The sequence below is a fragment of the Manacus vitellinus genome, unplaced genomic scaffold (genome assembly GCF_001715985.3).
Source record: "Manacus vitellinus isolate BGI_N305 unplaced genomic scaffold, ASM171598v3 scaffold_66_pilon, whole genome shotgun sequence".
In the NCBI taxonomy this organism is placed as follows: domain Eukaryota; kingdom Metazoa; phylum Chordata; class Aves; order Passeriformes; family Pipridae; genus Manacus; species Manacus vitellinus.
Genome location: NW_021940729.1, coordinates 1,259,686 through 1,276,630, shown reverse-complemented (window position 1 = coordinate 1,276,630; position 16,945 = coordinate 1,259,686). Strand labels below are relative to the sequence as shown.

The window sequence follows — 16,945 nt, the reverse complement described above, 5'->3', positions numbered from 1 at the left end:
CTCCAACAACACAGAGGAACAAGCCATGCTTCAGTCTTGAAAGAAGAACATACTAGAAGCTCACTAGTCACTAGGGAAAGATCTTTCAGTGGTTACTGAAACAGCTGCGCAAAGGAAATAAATGAATTTCCAGTCATAATATTTACACTTCAATCAAAAGCACAGGAAATTTTAATTAGGCAAATACAGTTGTTCATTTAACGCCACATATGTAATAGAACATTGGTTTATATCATCATCATCATCATCACTGACTTTTAAGTCAACAGGCAGGTCTGCAACAGGAGGTTTTTCAGGAATCCTACAGCAACACATACACACAAACACACAAACCACACGTAAAAAAGTAGCTTGCAAAAGGTAAGTAAGGTTAATGGCAAAAGCTTCTTTCTATGCAGAGGAAACTGAACATTAAAAGCTGCAGCGTTAGAAAAAAAAAAAAAGAAGTTTAAAAACAAGAAATGAAATTGTACAACAGATGAGAACTTAACAAAATCGGTGACCTTTCCACACAGATGAAGTCGGGTTAAAAAAAAAAACCAAAAAAACAACAAGCCAAACCAAAACCAAAGGAGACCAAAACCAAATGAGACCAAAAGAGAACCTCCCCCCCACACACATACAGACAAAAGTGAGAGCACAACAAAGGAAGTGGAAGAAAAGTGTTACCCATAAGTAGCCGCCGTTTCACCCGCTTGTCCACATCAGCTACTGACGTGGCATTGTACTCAGAACTCTCAATTGCAGCCTCATCCTTCTCTAAAACACAAGTAAGGGACAAACATGGAGCAGTTGGTTAATCACAAGCCCAATTTTCCGCTGCCTAAGACAGTTTCTTGGCATGGCACAGCCAAAGCCAAGAAGCAAGGCATGAAAGCACTAAATCCCCGTTAGAGAGTTAAGTCCCTTTGAGACCCCAGGAAAAAATGACAGGGTGTTCAGGGAGAGGAGGAAGGAAGAGGGTGAGAAGGGAGGATGGTCGACTGTGAAGTAATTAACGACACACAGGAAGCTGGATTCCTACTGGAGGAGAAGACAGCTAACCATGAGTGCCCCAGAGAGGTGTTAGTGATGAAAATTAAAATTCAGGAAGGCTAGTTAAACAAACTACCAAACTGTGGTTCAGGCTGATGGTGGCACCAAGATCTGAAGGTGGCAGGCAAAAGACTAAGACTAAGACTAAGACTAAGACTAAGACTAAGACTAAGACAGACAGAGAGAGCAAGAAGAGTCCGGTGATGGATGCACCATAGTCTTGTACACACTGACACATCAGAGAAGGAGAAACCAAACACCAGCATGCAAATTAAACAAAAAACAACACCAAAAAATAAACAAACAACAAACCAAACAAACACAAAAAAAGATCAATTTGGGCAGTGCTGGTTGCCTGCTTGTCTATGAAACACTACTAGCTAAACATTCAATGCTAGGAAAGATGTTGCAAGAAGAGGGTTTAGTAATTTTAGAAGCATGCAGTGAGCAAGAAGATGGCATCAAAGATCATTTGACAAGGTGGTCTCTGATATCCTACATGTAAGAGTTTCATACAGCATGATGAGGACTTTGGTTATGCTTCGTTAGAAATACACAGAAACAGTCACGAGTGTGGGAAGAGATGATCAGTAGGTGAAATAAAATTAAAGATTTCTGATACAGGAGAGCGATGGAGAAGCAGCAGCTGGGTAAATAAAATGACTTCTAGGAAGAGGGAAATGCTGATTAGGAAAACTAAAACGAAAAATGCAAGTGGGGACTTTCACATGCAGCAAACATAAAAAAAAAAAAAGATAAAAGGTTAAGTCAAGCAAACGAAGACAAAATATGTTAGACAAAGGGTCAACAAGTATTTATCTGGCATTGCAGAAGTTTGCATTCTTGCAGTGATGCCTGGAAAATATACACCACTGAAGACAGCAAACACTGGAATCACTGAGGTGAGGAGGAGGAGGAGGCTGGCAGGTTTTGTTTGTGGCAACACTACATGGTTGAGTGGTAACAAGAAGTTGTTTTGTTTTGTTTTTAACAAGTTCTAGATGGGATCAGGCTGCAATAGAGGCTTTTGTTTGAGTTTTTGTTTTGTTTTGCCTTTTTTTTTTTTTCTCTGTAAATAATTAATAAACATCAGTTATCAGACAAGACAGGCAATCAGGAACCATCACCAGAAAGCAGGAATAAAAATGTAAAAAAAAAGAAATAAAAACTTAAAAGTATTCTAAGAGAAAGAACTATTCAGAGGGACGAAAATCAGCACAGGCAGTAATATGTGACTTACATCACAAGACCAAGGAATGTAACATGGAGTTGTATGTATTACATTACAAAAATGGGAAAAAAAAAGTAAAAAACAGGTGCAGTGTACACAGCTTTTCAAATCATTTTTTACATGCTGGACAAAATAAAACATCAATCCAAGGGTATTAGTGAACGATAATAAACAGAAGATCAATTAACCATTCAATAAAACCTGCTCTCAAAGCCCTCACCAGTGGAAAAACCATTATGGATTTTAGACTCTGATCCATCACCAAGAATTTTCAAATGTTAACTTGCACTATGCAAAAATATCCTTTATTCTTTTCTTTTTTTTTTTTCTCTTTTAAAGCAGAGTGGAAAGAAATGACGTTAAGCAAATAATACATTTTCTAACCATAAATGTTTGCATGGCATCTCCCCAGATGCTCCGTCTCTTGAACAGCTTTTTTCCTAATGATATTCTGAATGAAAACTTACTCACTACAGGTATTATAATTTTTACAACCATAAATCATACAACAGGGAAGAAGGTACATCCTGATGACTAATTTTCCCTGATAACAGCTTAGAAAAGAAGGTTGTTTTCCTAACCTTGCTTTGTGCAAGGAAGTCTTGACTCATGGAAGTGAAGGGAAGTGCTGAACTTTCATTGGAAATTATGTTCTACACCTTTTTACTTAAAACATTATGTTCTACACCTTTTTACTTCAAAAATTACCTTCTACACCTTTTAACTTGCACAATTAATAGAGTTATGAAGAGAAACAAAAGTTGCACGTGAGTAACAAAGGGGATACTTCATTAACACACGTTTTGACAGAACATGCACAAAATGCTTCTCTCTCTGCCCAGCGTGACCTCAGCCACAGCAGGAACTTCTCTCAGCAGTGGTGCTGAACCCCTGTGAGGTACAAACACGCACACCCACTCATATACACACACACACACAGGTGTAGACATGAGCACTCTGTGAGGAGCCCGAAATAAAAGGCGCTGCAGAGCAGGACTTACCGATGCAGGTTCGGCCGTCGGAGTGCAGGGCGTACTTCTGGTGACAGCCACACACAGGCCCAGTGTCTGTGTCATCACAGGTGTGCTGGCAGCCTCCATTCCCATAGTTACAGGTTACTAGTTAAGCCCCAAATGAATGTGTATATATGTATATATAAATAAAACGACAATGAAACCAATTAGTCTGGAGGGCCTTGTGGAACAGGGAAGAGCAGTAACATACCAAGACATGAGGCAACATAACATTTTGTGTTTGCAGTTATTTTGTGCTTCTTCTGCTTTTTGCTCCCCTCCCTTATGTCTGTCTCCTGTCCCAACCTCAATCCATGCAGTGGAGAGAGAAAAACCCAGCATGTGCTATATTTTCCCCAGTCTATCTGTATTATAAATTTTAGTAGGGGTGGGTACCCAGTTCCACCTCTTCCTAAAATTCATGTCCAATACACATGTATATTTTCAAGTCTATAGACAGCATCTCTCGTTTGCTCCCCCTTCATCTCCTCGTTTTGAAATGTTACAGTAATTTAAAAGCTGACTCCTGCTTTCAGAAGGAACTTCCTCACATTGGTCTTAGCAGAATTTTCCTTCTAGCTTAAGAAAATTTAGAGAAGCAAATTGCAAGATACACTAAAATCAAGATAATGGTTAACAGGGTTTGAAAATCATGTATCTGTCTCTAAACTGAGGTTCTATCTAATGCAAGAGGGCTGAGCTCATCTGTTTTCCCACTGAACTCAGTGACCCTGCTTTAATCCCACCTTCTGAAAATGGAGTAGACCGGAATTTTCAGTCACAGTGCCCAGAAATGAGATTTCTCCCCTCTGGTGTGAGCACCTCAGTGCTGAGCTGTCATGTCCCTCTCAGTAACCACTGAAATGTTGAGCTTAAAATGGAACAGTTCTAAGAAAAGCAGCTGAGGGAGACCCACCCCAGCACACCCAACAGAATTCCCGTCAAAGCCTCCTGCCGGTGTGGGAACTACGAGCTTACAACTCCAGGCCTTGAAGTCTGGCAAAGATTCCAACAGGAATTGTCCATCTCTCAGGTGGGCACAGACCTGAGGCCACTACGGGTGCATCCCTGGTCCTTCCCACTGAACACCTGGAATAAAATCCCTGTGCTGTTCAGGGACAGAGAGGGAACAGCCTCGGTGCCCAGGGCTAAGAACAATCTCTGAGAGAGCCTGCCTGGATTCCCACCTCACTTTCCAGGAATATCTATCCAATTGCAAGGAATGCCAGTGTGAAAGGTGGAGAGCAGCCTGATCCATGTTCCCTTACTGGAGCTTTGTGCACTAGACTGGGAAATGGGAATTGTGGGTTCAGTCCCACCAGACAGAGGAGGGAACTGAACTCACATACCCCAAGTTGTAAGAATCCTAAACTTCCAAGGAATTACATTAAAAAATCCCCCTAAGCAACAGCCACCCTCAGGCATTCTTTCTCCTCTTCCACTTTTACAGGTTAACTAATCATTTATTTTTGTGGAAAAAAACCCAAACAAACCACCTGAAACAAATAATTCTGCAACATTTCTTTCCCTTCACTACACAGCAGCATTTTAGCTTCTATTTTTGATGCAAACCAAACAAAATTTTATGTCAATTCTCTGTTCTTAAACCTCCCATCTTTGATTTGTGCTAACCCAAGGTAAAGTGATTTTCCTCTACCCTTCCTCCCCTCCTGCCTGACCCCATGTGCCTCTAGGACTATATGGAGGTTCATTCCATGTTTCTATGCCATCACAAATTAACTTAAAGGTCTTGTTTATGCCAGAAGTTTGAATACATTTCAGTATTTTTACTGAGATTTTTAAAGTGCAATCAGCAACAAAGCCCATATTTTAAAAAACTTGACTGCAGTGGTTATTTTTGGCATTCCCTGCTGAAAGCCTCTGCTGGCAGGGATGAAAATATCTGATGTAAATATGAGGAACTTTTCCTTACTATATTTGTCTGTGAAAAAAAATCCAGACTGATGGCATTTATAGTAAACCCTGCAGAATCACACACTTCTTTTACAGTTTCCCTGTATATTAAAGTTACTGGGTCCTGTTCTACCCAGTCAGGGAACACAGATGTAGGTCAGTTCCTTTTCCTGTCTCCTACAAACATTAGTAAATCACGTTTTTGAAGGATTTGAATTTCTGTCTAGACTACAATTTATTTATTTATTTATTTTAAGCAACTTGAGCCAAAATTCTGGAGTTTGACAGCCCTGCAGGTGAAATTGGTACAAAATCCAGTTGTAAAATATGTCATTTCGATTTTCTTCCAGCCCTAATTCCGTGGCAGTGACACGGTGAGAAGTTTCTCTTGCTTAGAGGAAGAAAATCGTAATTATTTAAAAGCAAATGGACATCCAGATCTACTCCATTTTTGTCAGAAAGAATTAAAGCAGTGTTACTGAGAATTCCCAAAGTGTTCTTTTTAAAAATCATTTCTGATTAATCTGGACTCTGCAGCCATGCAAAGGACTGTGTGCTCATTCAGAGTCTATGAAACCCAAGAGGCAAGCAAAAAGAGGCAAAATGGTAAATTCTGACAGACACACATCACCTTAAAATATTATAAATCATGTAACAATAAAAGAGATGTAAAATAGTATTTTTTTTTAACCAAAGGAGAATATACACCTGTCTGTTAGAACTCAGACATATTTATTCCCACATAGCAGATTTAAAACCAGAGTAGCACCATTGCTTTAGACACCAGAGCCTACATCCATAGAAATATATATGGACTAGTCTAGAAATGACATTTTGATGATGAAAGACAAGAAACAACTGTCTGGATTAATGTACATATTCCACTAGATAATGATATTGATGGTTAAACTCCCCAGAAGACAGAAAATACCAGAATTCTCACTCTACACCCTAAATCCTGTTTTCAGTGCTTCTCTGAGGTTTCAGAGAATCCTTTTTTTTTTGTTTCTCCCATCTCACATGCCCATGACAAGGAGTATTTGAAAACACGTGGCCAATTATTAAATCCAGCATTTAGTGCCCAGTAACTCAAAAAATCCCCCAGGACAACAATGTCCTGATCTTGTCCTGAGAGATATTCCTATGGCTCAGATGCCACAGAATTCGTCACAAGCCAGGTCTTATGGTTTTGTAGAATGGATCTCTGCAACAATTCAAACATTGTAATTCCAGATAAATTAAAAACTGCACTGCTCTTTAACTAAATTGGTCATTAAATACATAATTTACCTTAATATATGGGTTTCTCTTTTTTATGTGATTGAGCTGTGCATGCAACATTGCTTACATTATTTATTCTAGTATAGCTTTAGATTTTTAACATTCTGAAGGTCTTTTACTTGTTTATAACTCTTTTAGGTTGCAACTTGCAGGCATGTGTATCTGCTTAGGTTTCCTCTTACTTTTTCAACTTCCAGCTAATAAAGAGATGAACACAAAATGTCCCGGTTTGCTCATATTTGGGGGGGAAAAAATCTTCAGTTTATAAAAAATTTCTAATGCAATCAGGCTCAGGAGCAGGATCCTAAAATCTCTCACGGACACAGATGCAGAAAGAGGAGGTAAATTCTCATATTTTCTCAATATAATCTGGAACCAAATTCACTACTCTGAGGTCTCTTCTTTCTGCTGCCAGCAAGTATCTATGAGAATCACTGATAAAACATAATATTCTTCTAATAAAGCCATTAAAGCAGTTTTTACAGAAATATCAGTAAACTCCCAGAAGCTGAAGTTTACTGAAGTTTTGGATCTAAAGGATGCAGCTCATCTGAGGAATTATGTATGGATCTTGGTGTTTTTCTGGATGACCTCTTGAGGTCCCTTTAGTCCCACTGTTTTCTCAGCATGCTGGGCAACTGAAAAATGGCATCCTTCAAATTTACACCAAGAAACCACTAAGGCTGCAATCTTAAGCACTCAGAAGCTGCAAAATCCCAGACTTCTTGTCCACAGATCCCTTTTATCATGATCTCTCTCCTTACTGACAAAGGCAGAAAACACTCCTGTGTCATTTAGTGCACAGGGAAGCTGGGGAAGGTCAGGGCTGTGGTAACAGCTGGGCATCTTTTCCCATTTGCTGCAGAGTGAGGAGCAAATCAGAGATGGACTGTCAAGAAAGAATGGTCTTGTCCAGACAGAGCCCTAAAAACTCTGATCTACTTCTGCCCTCGCTGTGGAATTCCTACTCAGGGCTTGGCAAGTCACCTGGATCCCTTCTAGTCCAGGTTACTGATACTATATTCCTTTCTCCATGGCATTTGCAGCTCCAGCTGGAGCCACCAGGAGCTGGGCTGGGATCACACCAAAGTGCTATAAATGAATGCTGAGCTGGGTTCTGTGTGTTTCTTGTTCATCTCCTCTCACTCCTAAATGGCTTTGACATCACCATCTTTATATTCATTTCCCATCTGTAAGACAGGCAAAGCAGCACTTTGTAACTTGACAAGAATGTTCTGAAAACACACTGCCAACGCCTACAAAGCACTTTGATATTACAGTAATGAGTATCATGGGAAAACCCACGAGGAAATTAAAAATTTCAGGTTCACAGTAGGGTTTAAATGCTGTGCAGCAGGAGAGGCATGACACTAAATTATGGAGAGGAGGATGTTGAACACAAGCCTGTTCAATGAGCACTGACCATCATGTACAGTGAATAAAGCAAGACACCAAGAGTGCCTTCCTTATCAGCATGAGGTGATAAATGATCAGATGTTCATGTGTGATTATGTAATTAGAATTTAATGACAATCTTGTCACTTGCAAAACTCCAGCTCAGGGTTTAAGCCAATCCTGCTGAAATGGTCAGCTGTGAAAAAGTTTTTTTAAAAGTCAGTATTTGGTTTCAGAACTAGACCTTTATAAAGAGCCTGCTGTAATCTCACAATTATTTTCCCAGGCTATGTGGCTATTTTGTGTTTGTGAGGGCCAGAAGTAGTTGTTTTAAATGAAACTCTGCAACACGCCTGCAGAATGTGTTGTGGGTTCAGGGGCTGGTACACTCCAAAGTAAGGTCTGCAGCCTTGAAAAACTCAACATCCTCACTCAGAGGTCTGTCAGCAGAAGTTCATTATACTTCCAGCTACAATGTGAACACCACAGGGGCACAGAATAAATTGAGGTTAAACCTTGAGGCATTCAGAAATAATGTTCTGGAAAAGGCTTTCATACTCCTGCCACCATCTCAGTATGAAAAGGGATACTGAAATTCCTAAAGAATACACAGTTTGAGGAAACAAATAACAAACAGCATAAATAAACATCCTCTCCCACTTCACCAATGTAGCTGATGCTGCACTGCAATTACCAGCACGCAATGTTCACTTCTGATAAACACTGGGAATGGAAATTACCATAAATGCAATTTTTCTCTGTGCTTTTGCCTTTGGCCCTGTGTAACCTCTTAATACCCTGCAGAAATCAGGCTGTATGATATCCTGTGGCATTCCTTGGTGATAATCAAAGGTGATTCTTTTGACTTTGTACTTGGGAACTGATACCATCTCACCATGCTTATACAGTGGAGATCTCAGGAAGACAAAACCAGAAGTGTAAGAAAGACTGCCTCAAAAATACTGGCCCTGTGCAAAGCACCAAACATTTTTCACGTTGTTTCATTAAACTTCCTTCTTTTTTGATCTCTCACAAAGCTACCAAGAAGCTACTGGAGTCAGATCTAACACTCACTGAAGCCACCAGAAAGCCTCAATCCTGAAGTTTTCAGGTAATGATGCTGAGGTCAATTATTTCAACCTGAACAGGGAGATTTCTAATTTTGTGTGCTAATGAGGATCTGTATCTTCAGCATCCCAGCTTCAAGAACTGGGGGCTTTTCTCTGAAGAACAGTACATATGATACAGCTGAATGTTTTCCAGGTAATAAAAGGAAAGCTAGACTGTGTGCAGTGGAATCAGGACTAGAGCAATCATTTCCATCCTTCCAAAAAGAGGAATTCACACTCTTAATCTGATAGTCTGGTGGCTTTATCATTAAATCCATTAGTAGACTTATCAATGTATCTGTCACTATGGTCTTCCCAAATATTGCAAGCCAGAACCCACTATGCTTTATTTGTGTTGTTTTACAAGGAAAGTCTCCATTAAACTGATCCTTCACTTTTCTGCTTTCATAAGGAGGTAGAAAAATTGTAACTATTTTGTCAAGAGAGCCACTGTCAAGATTTCAACATTCCATCATTCAATCCCTCTTACCCATCCCCAAATACCCCTTCCACAGCAAAAATCCCACATCGCTAACATTACAAATCATCTCTGGTCAAAACAAAGTTAACTCCTTCTGGAACACAACAACAACGAAGAAAACAAGACATTTTGGGGCATTTGAAATTTAATCTTCATCTACCTACATTTGCAGTCCTTCTGGTTTTTGGCAAGCTCAAAGCCAGGCCTACATTCACAGGCAACCCCACCTTTGGGCGTCTCCCGGCAGATGTGTGCACACCCATGATCTTTGTTCATACAGTTCATACCCTCTGGGAAGAAAAAAAAAAAGAGAGAAAAATGGAAATTATTAGTATTGAAGTAAAATTACAAAATGATTATACATCCCCAGTCCTCCAGCAACTTTAACTTTCATTTTGCTTGTTCCACGAGACAAGAGGACAGAGTTGAAAAGAGATTTATAATCAACAAAACAGTGTAATACAAGTCAAACTTCCTCCTGGGCAAATACTGCTGTGGACTACAGGGTGTCTCTGTTGCATGTGGAAACTCAGAACTTGTGACTTACTTAATCTGTATCTATATTTTAATTTTCCATGAAAATGTTATGGATTTAAAGGATACTCCAGCAATGTCCCACTGGTGATTATCAGAGTTCAACGACTGAACTCACTGTCATTTTTTTCCTTGTATAAATTTAATGGCTGTTACTGTCTGGTGCATTTTTATTTGCCTGTTAATGTGTTTTATATTTTCTAACACACAAAATCCATCAAATACTATAACTAAGTGGATCTGTTTCTTTTCTGCTGTTTGTTATGCACCTCAATTATCTGTCACCTCCAACAAACCTACCACCACTTTTCCCTTTGACTCTACGAAACAAAACACACAAATACCCACAAGTGCCGTGGGTGGATTCCTGGTAATGTTTGTGCCAGGGAACAGCGTAAATCAGCTTTCTTTGAACCATCACAGTGCCAGTTTTAGCTTTCTAAACCATGTAAGTGATTTAGATACTGAATGCACCTTATGCTCTTAGAGCCTTTCACTGCTGTGTTAATTCAAACCCCACATATTCACAGAAATCTTGAACTCAGCTCTTATGGGTCAGCATCTAACATTCCTTGTGGGAACGAAGGCTAGCCACATTTGCATTACAAAGCCTTCCCAGACTTCCCCTTGGATATCTGACCTGGAAAGGAGAGACAAATTCTCTCAGAGTACACCGACAGAGAATTCACAGTGTAACTCAGCTTGCTGCCCGAAAACAGCATTTATTCCCCAAAACACTGGTGTGAGCAACATCACTGTGGACTCAAGAAGGCACTTGACACTTTGCAACACCTACTCCTATCTATTCTAGGCTAATTTTTCAAAATAACTCCAGTGTAAAATGTTCAGCTTAAATCTACTGTAAGCAAATGGGGGGTTTTTGTACAAATTTTTGAGGAGGAAATGCTACAGAAAGCCAGAGATTCCCTCAGGTTGTCAGAAGTTAACAGCTTCAAGAAATTTTTTCTCTCCTCAGTTTTACCTCTGAAAGGTTTATATCAGCTGAGGAATGCAAAACACACATCACCAGTCCTACAGAAGATATCAGGATCTTAAACCTCATCACCTGTAACAACCCACATACATTATAGACAGCAGATATATTTATTACTTCTGAATTCCCCTCTGTGTTGTCCTTGATGAGTCTTAAAACTTGCCAAAACACAAAATAAGTTATTCTTTGTAAACTTTGCAGCCTGGACAACAGATGCTATTGTGAGATACAATACATCCTATAAGCCATAATACCATCCTACACATCAAAGTGAGGTATGAACGTTTTGTTTGGCTGAACAGATACAAGAAACCTGGGAATGGCCTTAGTGAAGGTTTTGAGGCATTTTATAATCTCTTTCTCTCCACTTCTCCCAACAAAGGATTTCAGACACAATGTGTTTGTCAAACTGCATTCCTGTGCACTCCAGCTCTGCCCAGAAAAGGATCTGGGAAAGATAACACATGGCTGATTGAGTCACAGTGCTGAGGCAATGAGGAGAGGGAATTACATAGATGAAAGAAGATATTTAAGGGCCCAGAAGAGTAATGAAGCAAGTGATTTTTCACTGGTTACTTACAGATAGTGAATATCTGCCATTGTTAAAATCACTTGGGAAGACAACATAAAATACTGGGGGAAATCGAAGCTCAAAATCATTACACTGTGAAACAAAAGTGAGACAAGAGCAGAATTTTATCCTGCTATTTGTGTGTAAGACCACAATATTTCAGTTACTAAAATATTTTAGTAAATATTTTCATACAATTATTTTAGCTATTGTATGAATCAGGTAGTCAAGAGTTGTAGAAAAACTATTTCAGTTCCATGTTTAGCTGGAGATCACCACAGAAATCTCCTAAGCCTGAAATTCATTATTTTAGATAATGCTAAGTTTTTTCCTAGTGAAATGAAAGGCTATTATTTTTCGGTCAAGAGCAGGAACTCGGGTGCAATGAAAATTCTCATTTTTATTTCAGCATTTTTCAAAATCCCTAAAAATTAAATTACAAAAAACTGCTAAGCAAAACTTTTCTAGCCTGAAGAAATATATTGAAAGACGAATGCAGCAAATTTTACCTCGCTAAAAAAAAGGTGATCTAAACCAAATTTGTCTCAATTGGCAAATAGTTCTAATAATTCCAAATTTAAATTTTTCAGCAAATACAGTATTTGGCCAGATGTCTTCTGTATCAATCTACATACACAAGTAATTTATGAATCATTGTTGATAAATCAAGTTTACCTTTTTTGCAAGCTGACCCTTCAGACGATATTGAATCTTTAATGATACAGCATATAAATCACACTAAAAATTGCAAAAATATGCTAAACACCTTCCTAGTAATAATTTTTGTTGCTACAGAAATGCATATAAATGGGAGAGAAAAATACTCCTAAAATGACTTTGTTCAGTATTCCTGTCAGCATCTGCATCATCACTCAGGTTTGGAACACCAGGAGCTGTTCCCAGCTGGGATTTTTGCAGGGATCTGCATGTCCCAGCTTCTAGAACTGATGATAATTTGGGTCAAGTGAAAAACCACAGTTCCCAAATGTAGGGAGAGTCTAAATGTTGGTAAAAGAGAAGTCTGTACATCAAAAAAAAAAAATAATTTCATTAGTTTATCGTCATGACACTAAAATGCCCAGTGTTGAAAAGTCTTACATATTAACTGTTAATAAAAGCAGCATCTTAATTCCACGTGCTGTTACTCAAGGTAATCTCTAAAGCCAGCACAAGAGTGGGTGCATGTTCCCTTTGGCAGTGCTGGCAGACAGTAAAATAAACTTCTGGAACACAGACACATCCTCAGCAAATTCACCTTACAGACAGCAAAACAGAATCCACTGGAAAATATAAACAGGAAGAGAAATGCCACTTGAGAAAGGAAAACACTAATCTAATTAAAACTAAATCCTCTCTCAGCATTCTAGATACAGCTTGAGAAACTCTCTCCTGTTGCATTCCTGGATTTTTTTCTGACTTTGAGTTACAAAAGGTTGTTCATGGGGGTGTGTCAGACATGGTCCTGTGCACCCACAACCCACAGGCAGTTTTGTTCCTGGCCTAGGAGAGCTTTGGGTGTGAGTCTACCCCTTTAATCCAGTCTGCCACCTGGTTATCACAGATCTCCTAATAGTGCTGTTCTGCAAAATGTTCAGTCTGATACAATGACCCCTCCATTGTATTATGCTCTAAAAATGTTTTCAGCTCAATGGCTCTGAAAGTGCTTAAATCAGCCTGACTGTGACAACTAAGGTACTGATCAGCCTTTATTTTTCATTAACACTGCCTGTTCTCATCTTAATTAACACTTCTAGCAATTATTTCACCCCGTGGCTCATCATATGTGCTCAGATTGTCCTCTGTGTTGTCATCATTTCACTTACTCTGTGTTTACATTGCTGCTGTTTTTATAACTTTCAAATAAACAAGTTGATTCCAAACACAATCCAAAAAAGACTATTTAAATTGCACCAAAGACAAAACACAGGAATAACTTTTAGAGTGTTGTCAGACTACATGGACTTGAATGTGGTAAGAAAATATAAGAGATCTTGAACTTAACCTGTATATACACACTGGCATGCACAGTAGCATGTGCACTATTTACACTCAGTCCTCAAAGCTACATAATCACATTCTTTTTTCTGTTGATAAGTTAATTTTAGCACCAGGTACACAGTGAAATCTCTTCTTAGAGTTGCAACATGAGATACAAAAAAGTGTCTTATAAAAAATAATTTCAAAAGTTGTAGACATGATTTATGAAATTAATACATCACACATAAGTTAAATGATTCTGTTCCAGTAACTCCCAGAAGAGCTAAAAAGACACTAAATATAAGTTATATCCAAGTCATTGAATTGATGGACTCAGAGAAGCCACAGTGCTTAACTATTTCTGAACTGTTTTAAACACTTTTCTGAACATAACCCACGAGTAAAGTAAAGCATAAACCTTTATATTATTACAAACAACATGCAGTTGTTGTGGTGAGTGTCTCTCCATCAATATTAGTTATAGGGGATAATTACTTCTGCTTGGGTACAGGATCCATGTGGTGCCACAAAACTGCTACTGGGGATATTCAGGGATTTCAGGACTTCTTTCTTTTGGAGAACTGCTAATTTAAGGAATGGTAGAGTTCAACTGTAACAGGATCAGTTGATACAGTTCATAGTAAAATCTCACAGCAAAATATAACAATACCAACTATGTTGTAACTGTAATAACTATAAAGAAAGAAAGAGAATGTGGTGTGAAATATAATGTTTTTAGATGATGTGATCGTCACTTGTGGTCCTTCTTCCATGCCTGGTGCTGGGAAGAGGGGAATATATTTACAGCAGCAGAGAGAGGAAAGAATGCAAGAGGAAAACAAGTATTCCCATTTTAGTTGTTTACTAAACTATTAACGTAATGGGATTTCTTTTTGTTTATTTTTTAAAAATTGTGTGAGAAACTACAGCACTTACAAAATCCCCACAGTGGTCAATGACCAAGCAACTTAGAAAATTGACAAAGACAACTCCTCTCCAGGGTTCTTACTCTGTGAGGAATGGAATCCAACCAGAAGACACTAAGTTTATGATGGAGATGGGAACACGATGGTAGTGAAAATGTGAGATGGCTGTTTTAATGTAGCCAAATGCTACATTATTCATGCAAATTTTTGTCATATAAAAAACACACTGTTAACTTTTTTTTGTGTGGCTTTGTGGAAAGCAGCTCCCCATCCCCACCTGTGAGTGTCCCTGCTTTGGCCTTCTAACTCCAACATCTCATGTGCATCTCAAGAGTGATGAAAATCAGCATTTGGCTGAACAATCCCATTACAGCCAACAAATCCATATGGTCAGATCTCAGGCCCATTAAAGCAGAAGGATTGTTTTCCAACAGCCTGGAATGCTGCACAGTTGCTTCAGATCTTCTGGACATTTCTGGCTCACTAATAAGAGCCTGATTCTGGGATGTGAAGAATGTCTGGGTGAGCTTGGCCGCCCAGGGAGAGCTTAAGTTGGCTTCATCTCCAAAAAGAATGTCCTTACTTGAAGATAAAACCCCTCTCAAGATTTGCCCTCTTCAGCAAGGAAATGGAGGATGAAATAAATTGACTGAGCTGATCACAACATGATGGGTACAAAGCATCCACCTAAGAACAGACCTGCAGAGCCAAGTAAGAAACCTGGCATTGGGTAAACTGGGAACGCAACAATCTGAGTCATGGGCTAATATTTTCTGTATTCACTGAAAGAACAACAAACTTCCTATCTTCATTCCTTGGTTCTGCCTAAAGCTTTAGGAAAATGTAGTTGTTTCAGTGACTGCAACTCACCCCAACAGAGGTTAAAAAGCAAACAAATACAGCAGGCAAGCTGACCCCCAAGGAAACAGAATCCTACACTGTTAAGTAGTGAAAAGTAGAGAAATCCTGGACATCATACAAGGAAACAGCTGCTGGTACCTTATAAAATAAACAAATTCAAGTTTGTTTAGCAATGACATGTGTTTTCAGTTTGGACCTAAAACGTGCTCAGGGACAGCATCTTCAGCAGCCTGATGGCTGGCAAGATGTTCCTGCTCTGAGTGGCAGCCAGAAAAGCACATGTGTCATCCAGCCATGGAGAGGGATTTGGTCTTAAGGGTTAGAAAGAGTGTCAGAAATAAAACTCCATTCTGTCAGTGAGGGCAGAGATTTGCAATTCTGCAAAGGTGCTGTGAATTCACAAGAGAGGAGAGAAGGATTAAGCGGGTGATGAGAATGAACGGACCAAGTTTAAATCAGCAGAAAAACCATGGAAGTAGGGAAAGGAGAGAGGATTAAAAATTGCCAGAAAATGTCAGCAATTCCCCTGGGATCAAGAGGAGGATAAAAAAGACTGGCTGAAATCCATATCAGCTTGGTTGTGACCAATCTGTGATGGCTTTTTGGTGGAACACATGAAAGAAGTTCTGCACTCTCAGTCTGCTTCCCACATTGCAGAGCCACCAAGAGAAGCTGATGCTCACTGAGAACCCTTTCCAATAGTCTCTGTTACCTTCTCACACATAGATATGGATCATCTCAAATAAAAATTCAGCAAGACAGCCCACAGAACGTGTGTTGCTGCTGCTCTGGCAGAATTAAGAGTGTTGGTCTCTGCCAGTGGCACCTGATATTAACCACTGATTTCACACAAAGGGAAATAAAGGGAAATAAATGGCAAGGGGAGAGATAGATAAGGACAAGAAAGTGAAATAAAACATAGTCAACACTACAGTTTTCATCTTTAAATAGCAATTCCTTAAACAGTAAAGCAAAGCAAAAGAGAAGGTTGGTTTTCAGGGAGACACTGCCACGCCATGACCTCCAAACACTCATTCACAGCAGCAGGAGTTCAGTAAATACAAAGAAACTCTGAGTTGTCACAAGAATAAGAAACTCCCACATTATTTTTTTAAAATATTTTGGGCCTCTCAGCATGCTAGAGCTACGAAAACCTGTCTCACCTCTTTTCTGAAAGTCTCTAGAGACAAAAAGTACCTGTTTACAACATAGTAAAATTGTAGAACATTAGACCAGACAATGGCAAGGAAATGTTTTTTCCCCTCCCTGATCACAGGAAAAGTCAGTATTTAATCAAACATTCACCACCTCTACCAAGTGAAACTTCTCACAAAGACAGAGTAAAGATTTTTAGATCTCTAATAAAGACTTAAAATAATCTCAGAAAGAGATTTGCACAAATATAAATAAATAATTTAATTGAAAAGGTGGCTTTTCATTAGTGAGAAGGTTTTGAACTAGGTCTAAGCAAAAATTAAATCATTATAGTATCATTTTTGTAAAGATAAGGTAAGAGATGGGATAAGAAGATTAAAAAAAAGAATACTAAAATCGCAATTTTTTTCCTCCTTCTGAAATCTGCACAACTGACACGAGACAGACTTGGCTTCCAGATATATTCCC

The 16,945-nt window shown here is 39.0% G+C and overlaps 1 protein-coding gene across 1 annotated transcript in view; it reads right to left on the bottom strand.

The window, feature by feature from the left end:
* SCUBE1 (signal peptide, CUB domain and EGF like domain containing 1) overlaps positions 1-16,945 on the bottom strand; it is a 175,581-nt gene that overhangs the window by 77,682 nt on the left and 80,954 nt on the right. Inside the window, exons 5-7 of the mRNA XM_018083692.2 lie at positions 9,624-9,749; positions 3,268-3,384; positions 670-759 (exon numbers count right to left, since the gene is read on the bottom strand). Of these exons, the coding sequence (XP_017939181.2) occupies positions 670-759; positions 3,268-3,384; positions 9,624-9,749 (333 nt within the window). The remainder of the gene's footprint in view (positions 1-669; positions 760-3,267; positions 3,385-9,623; positions 9,750-16,945) is intronic.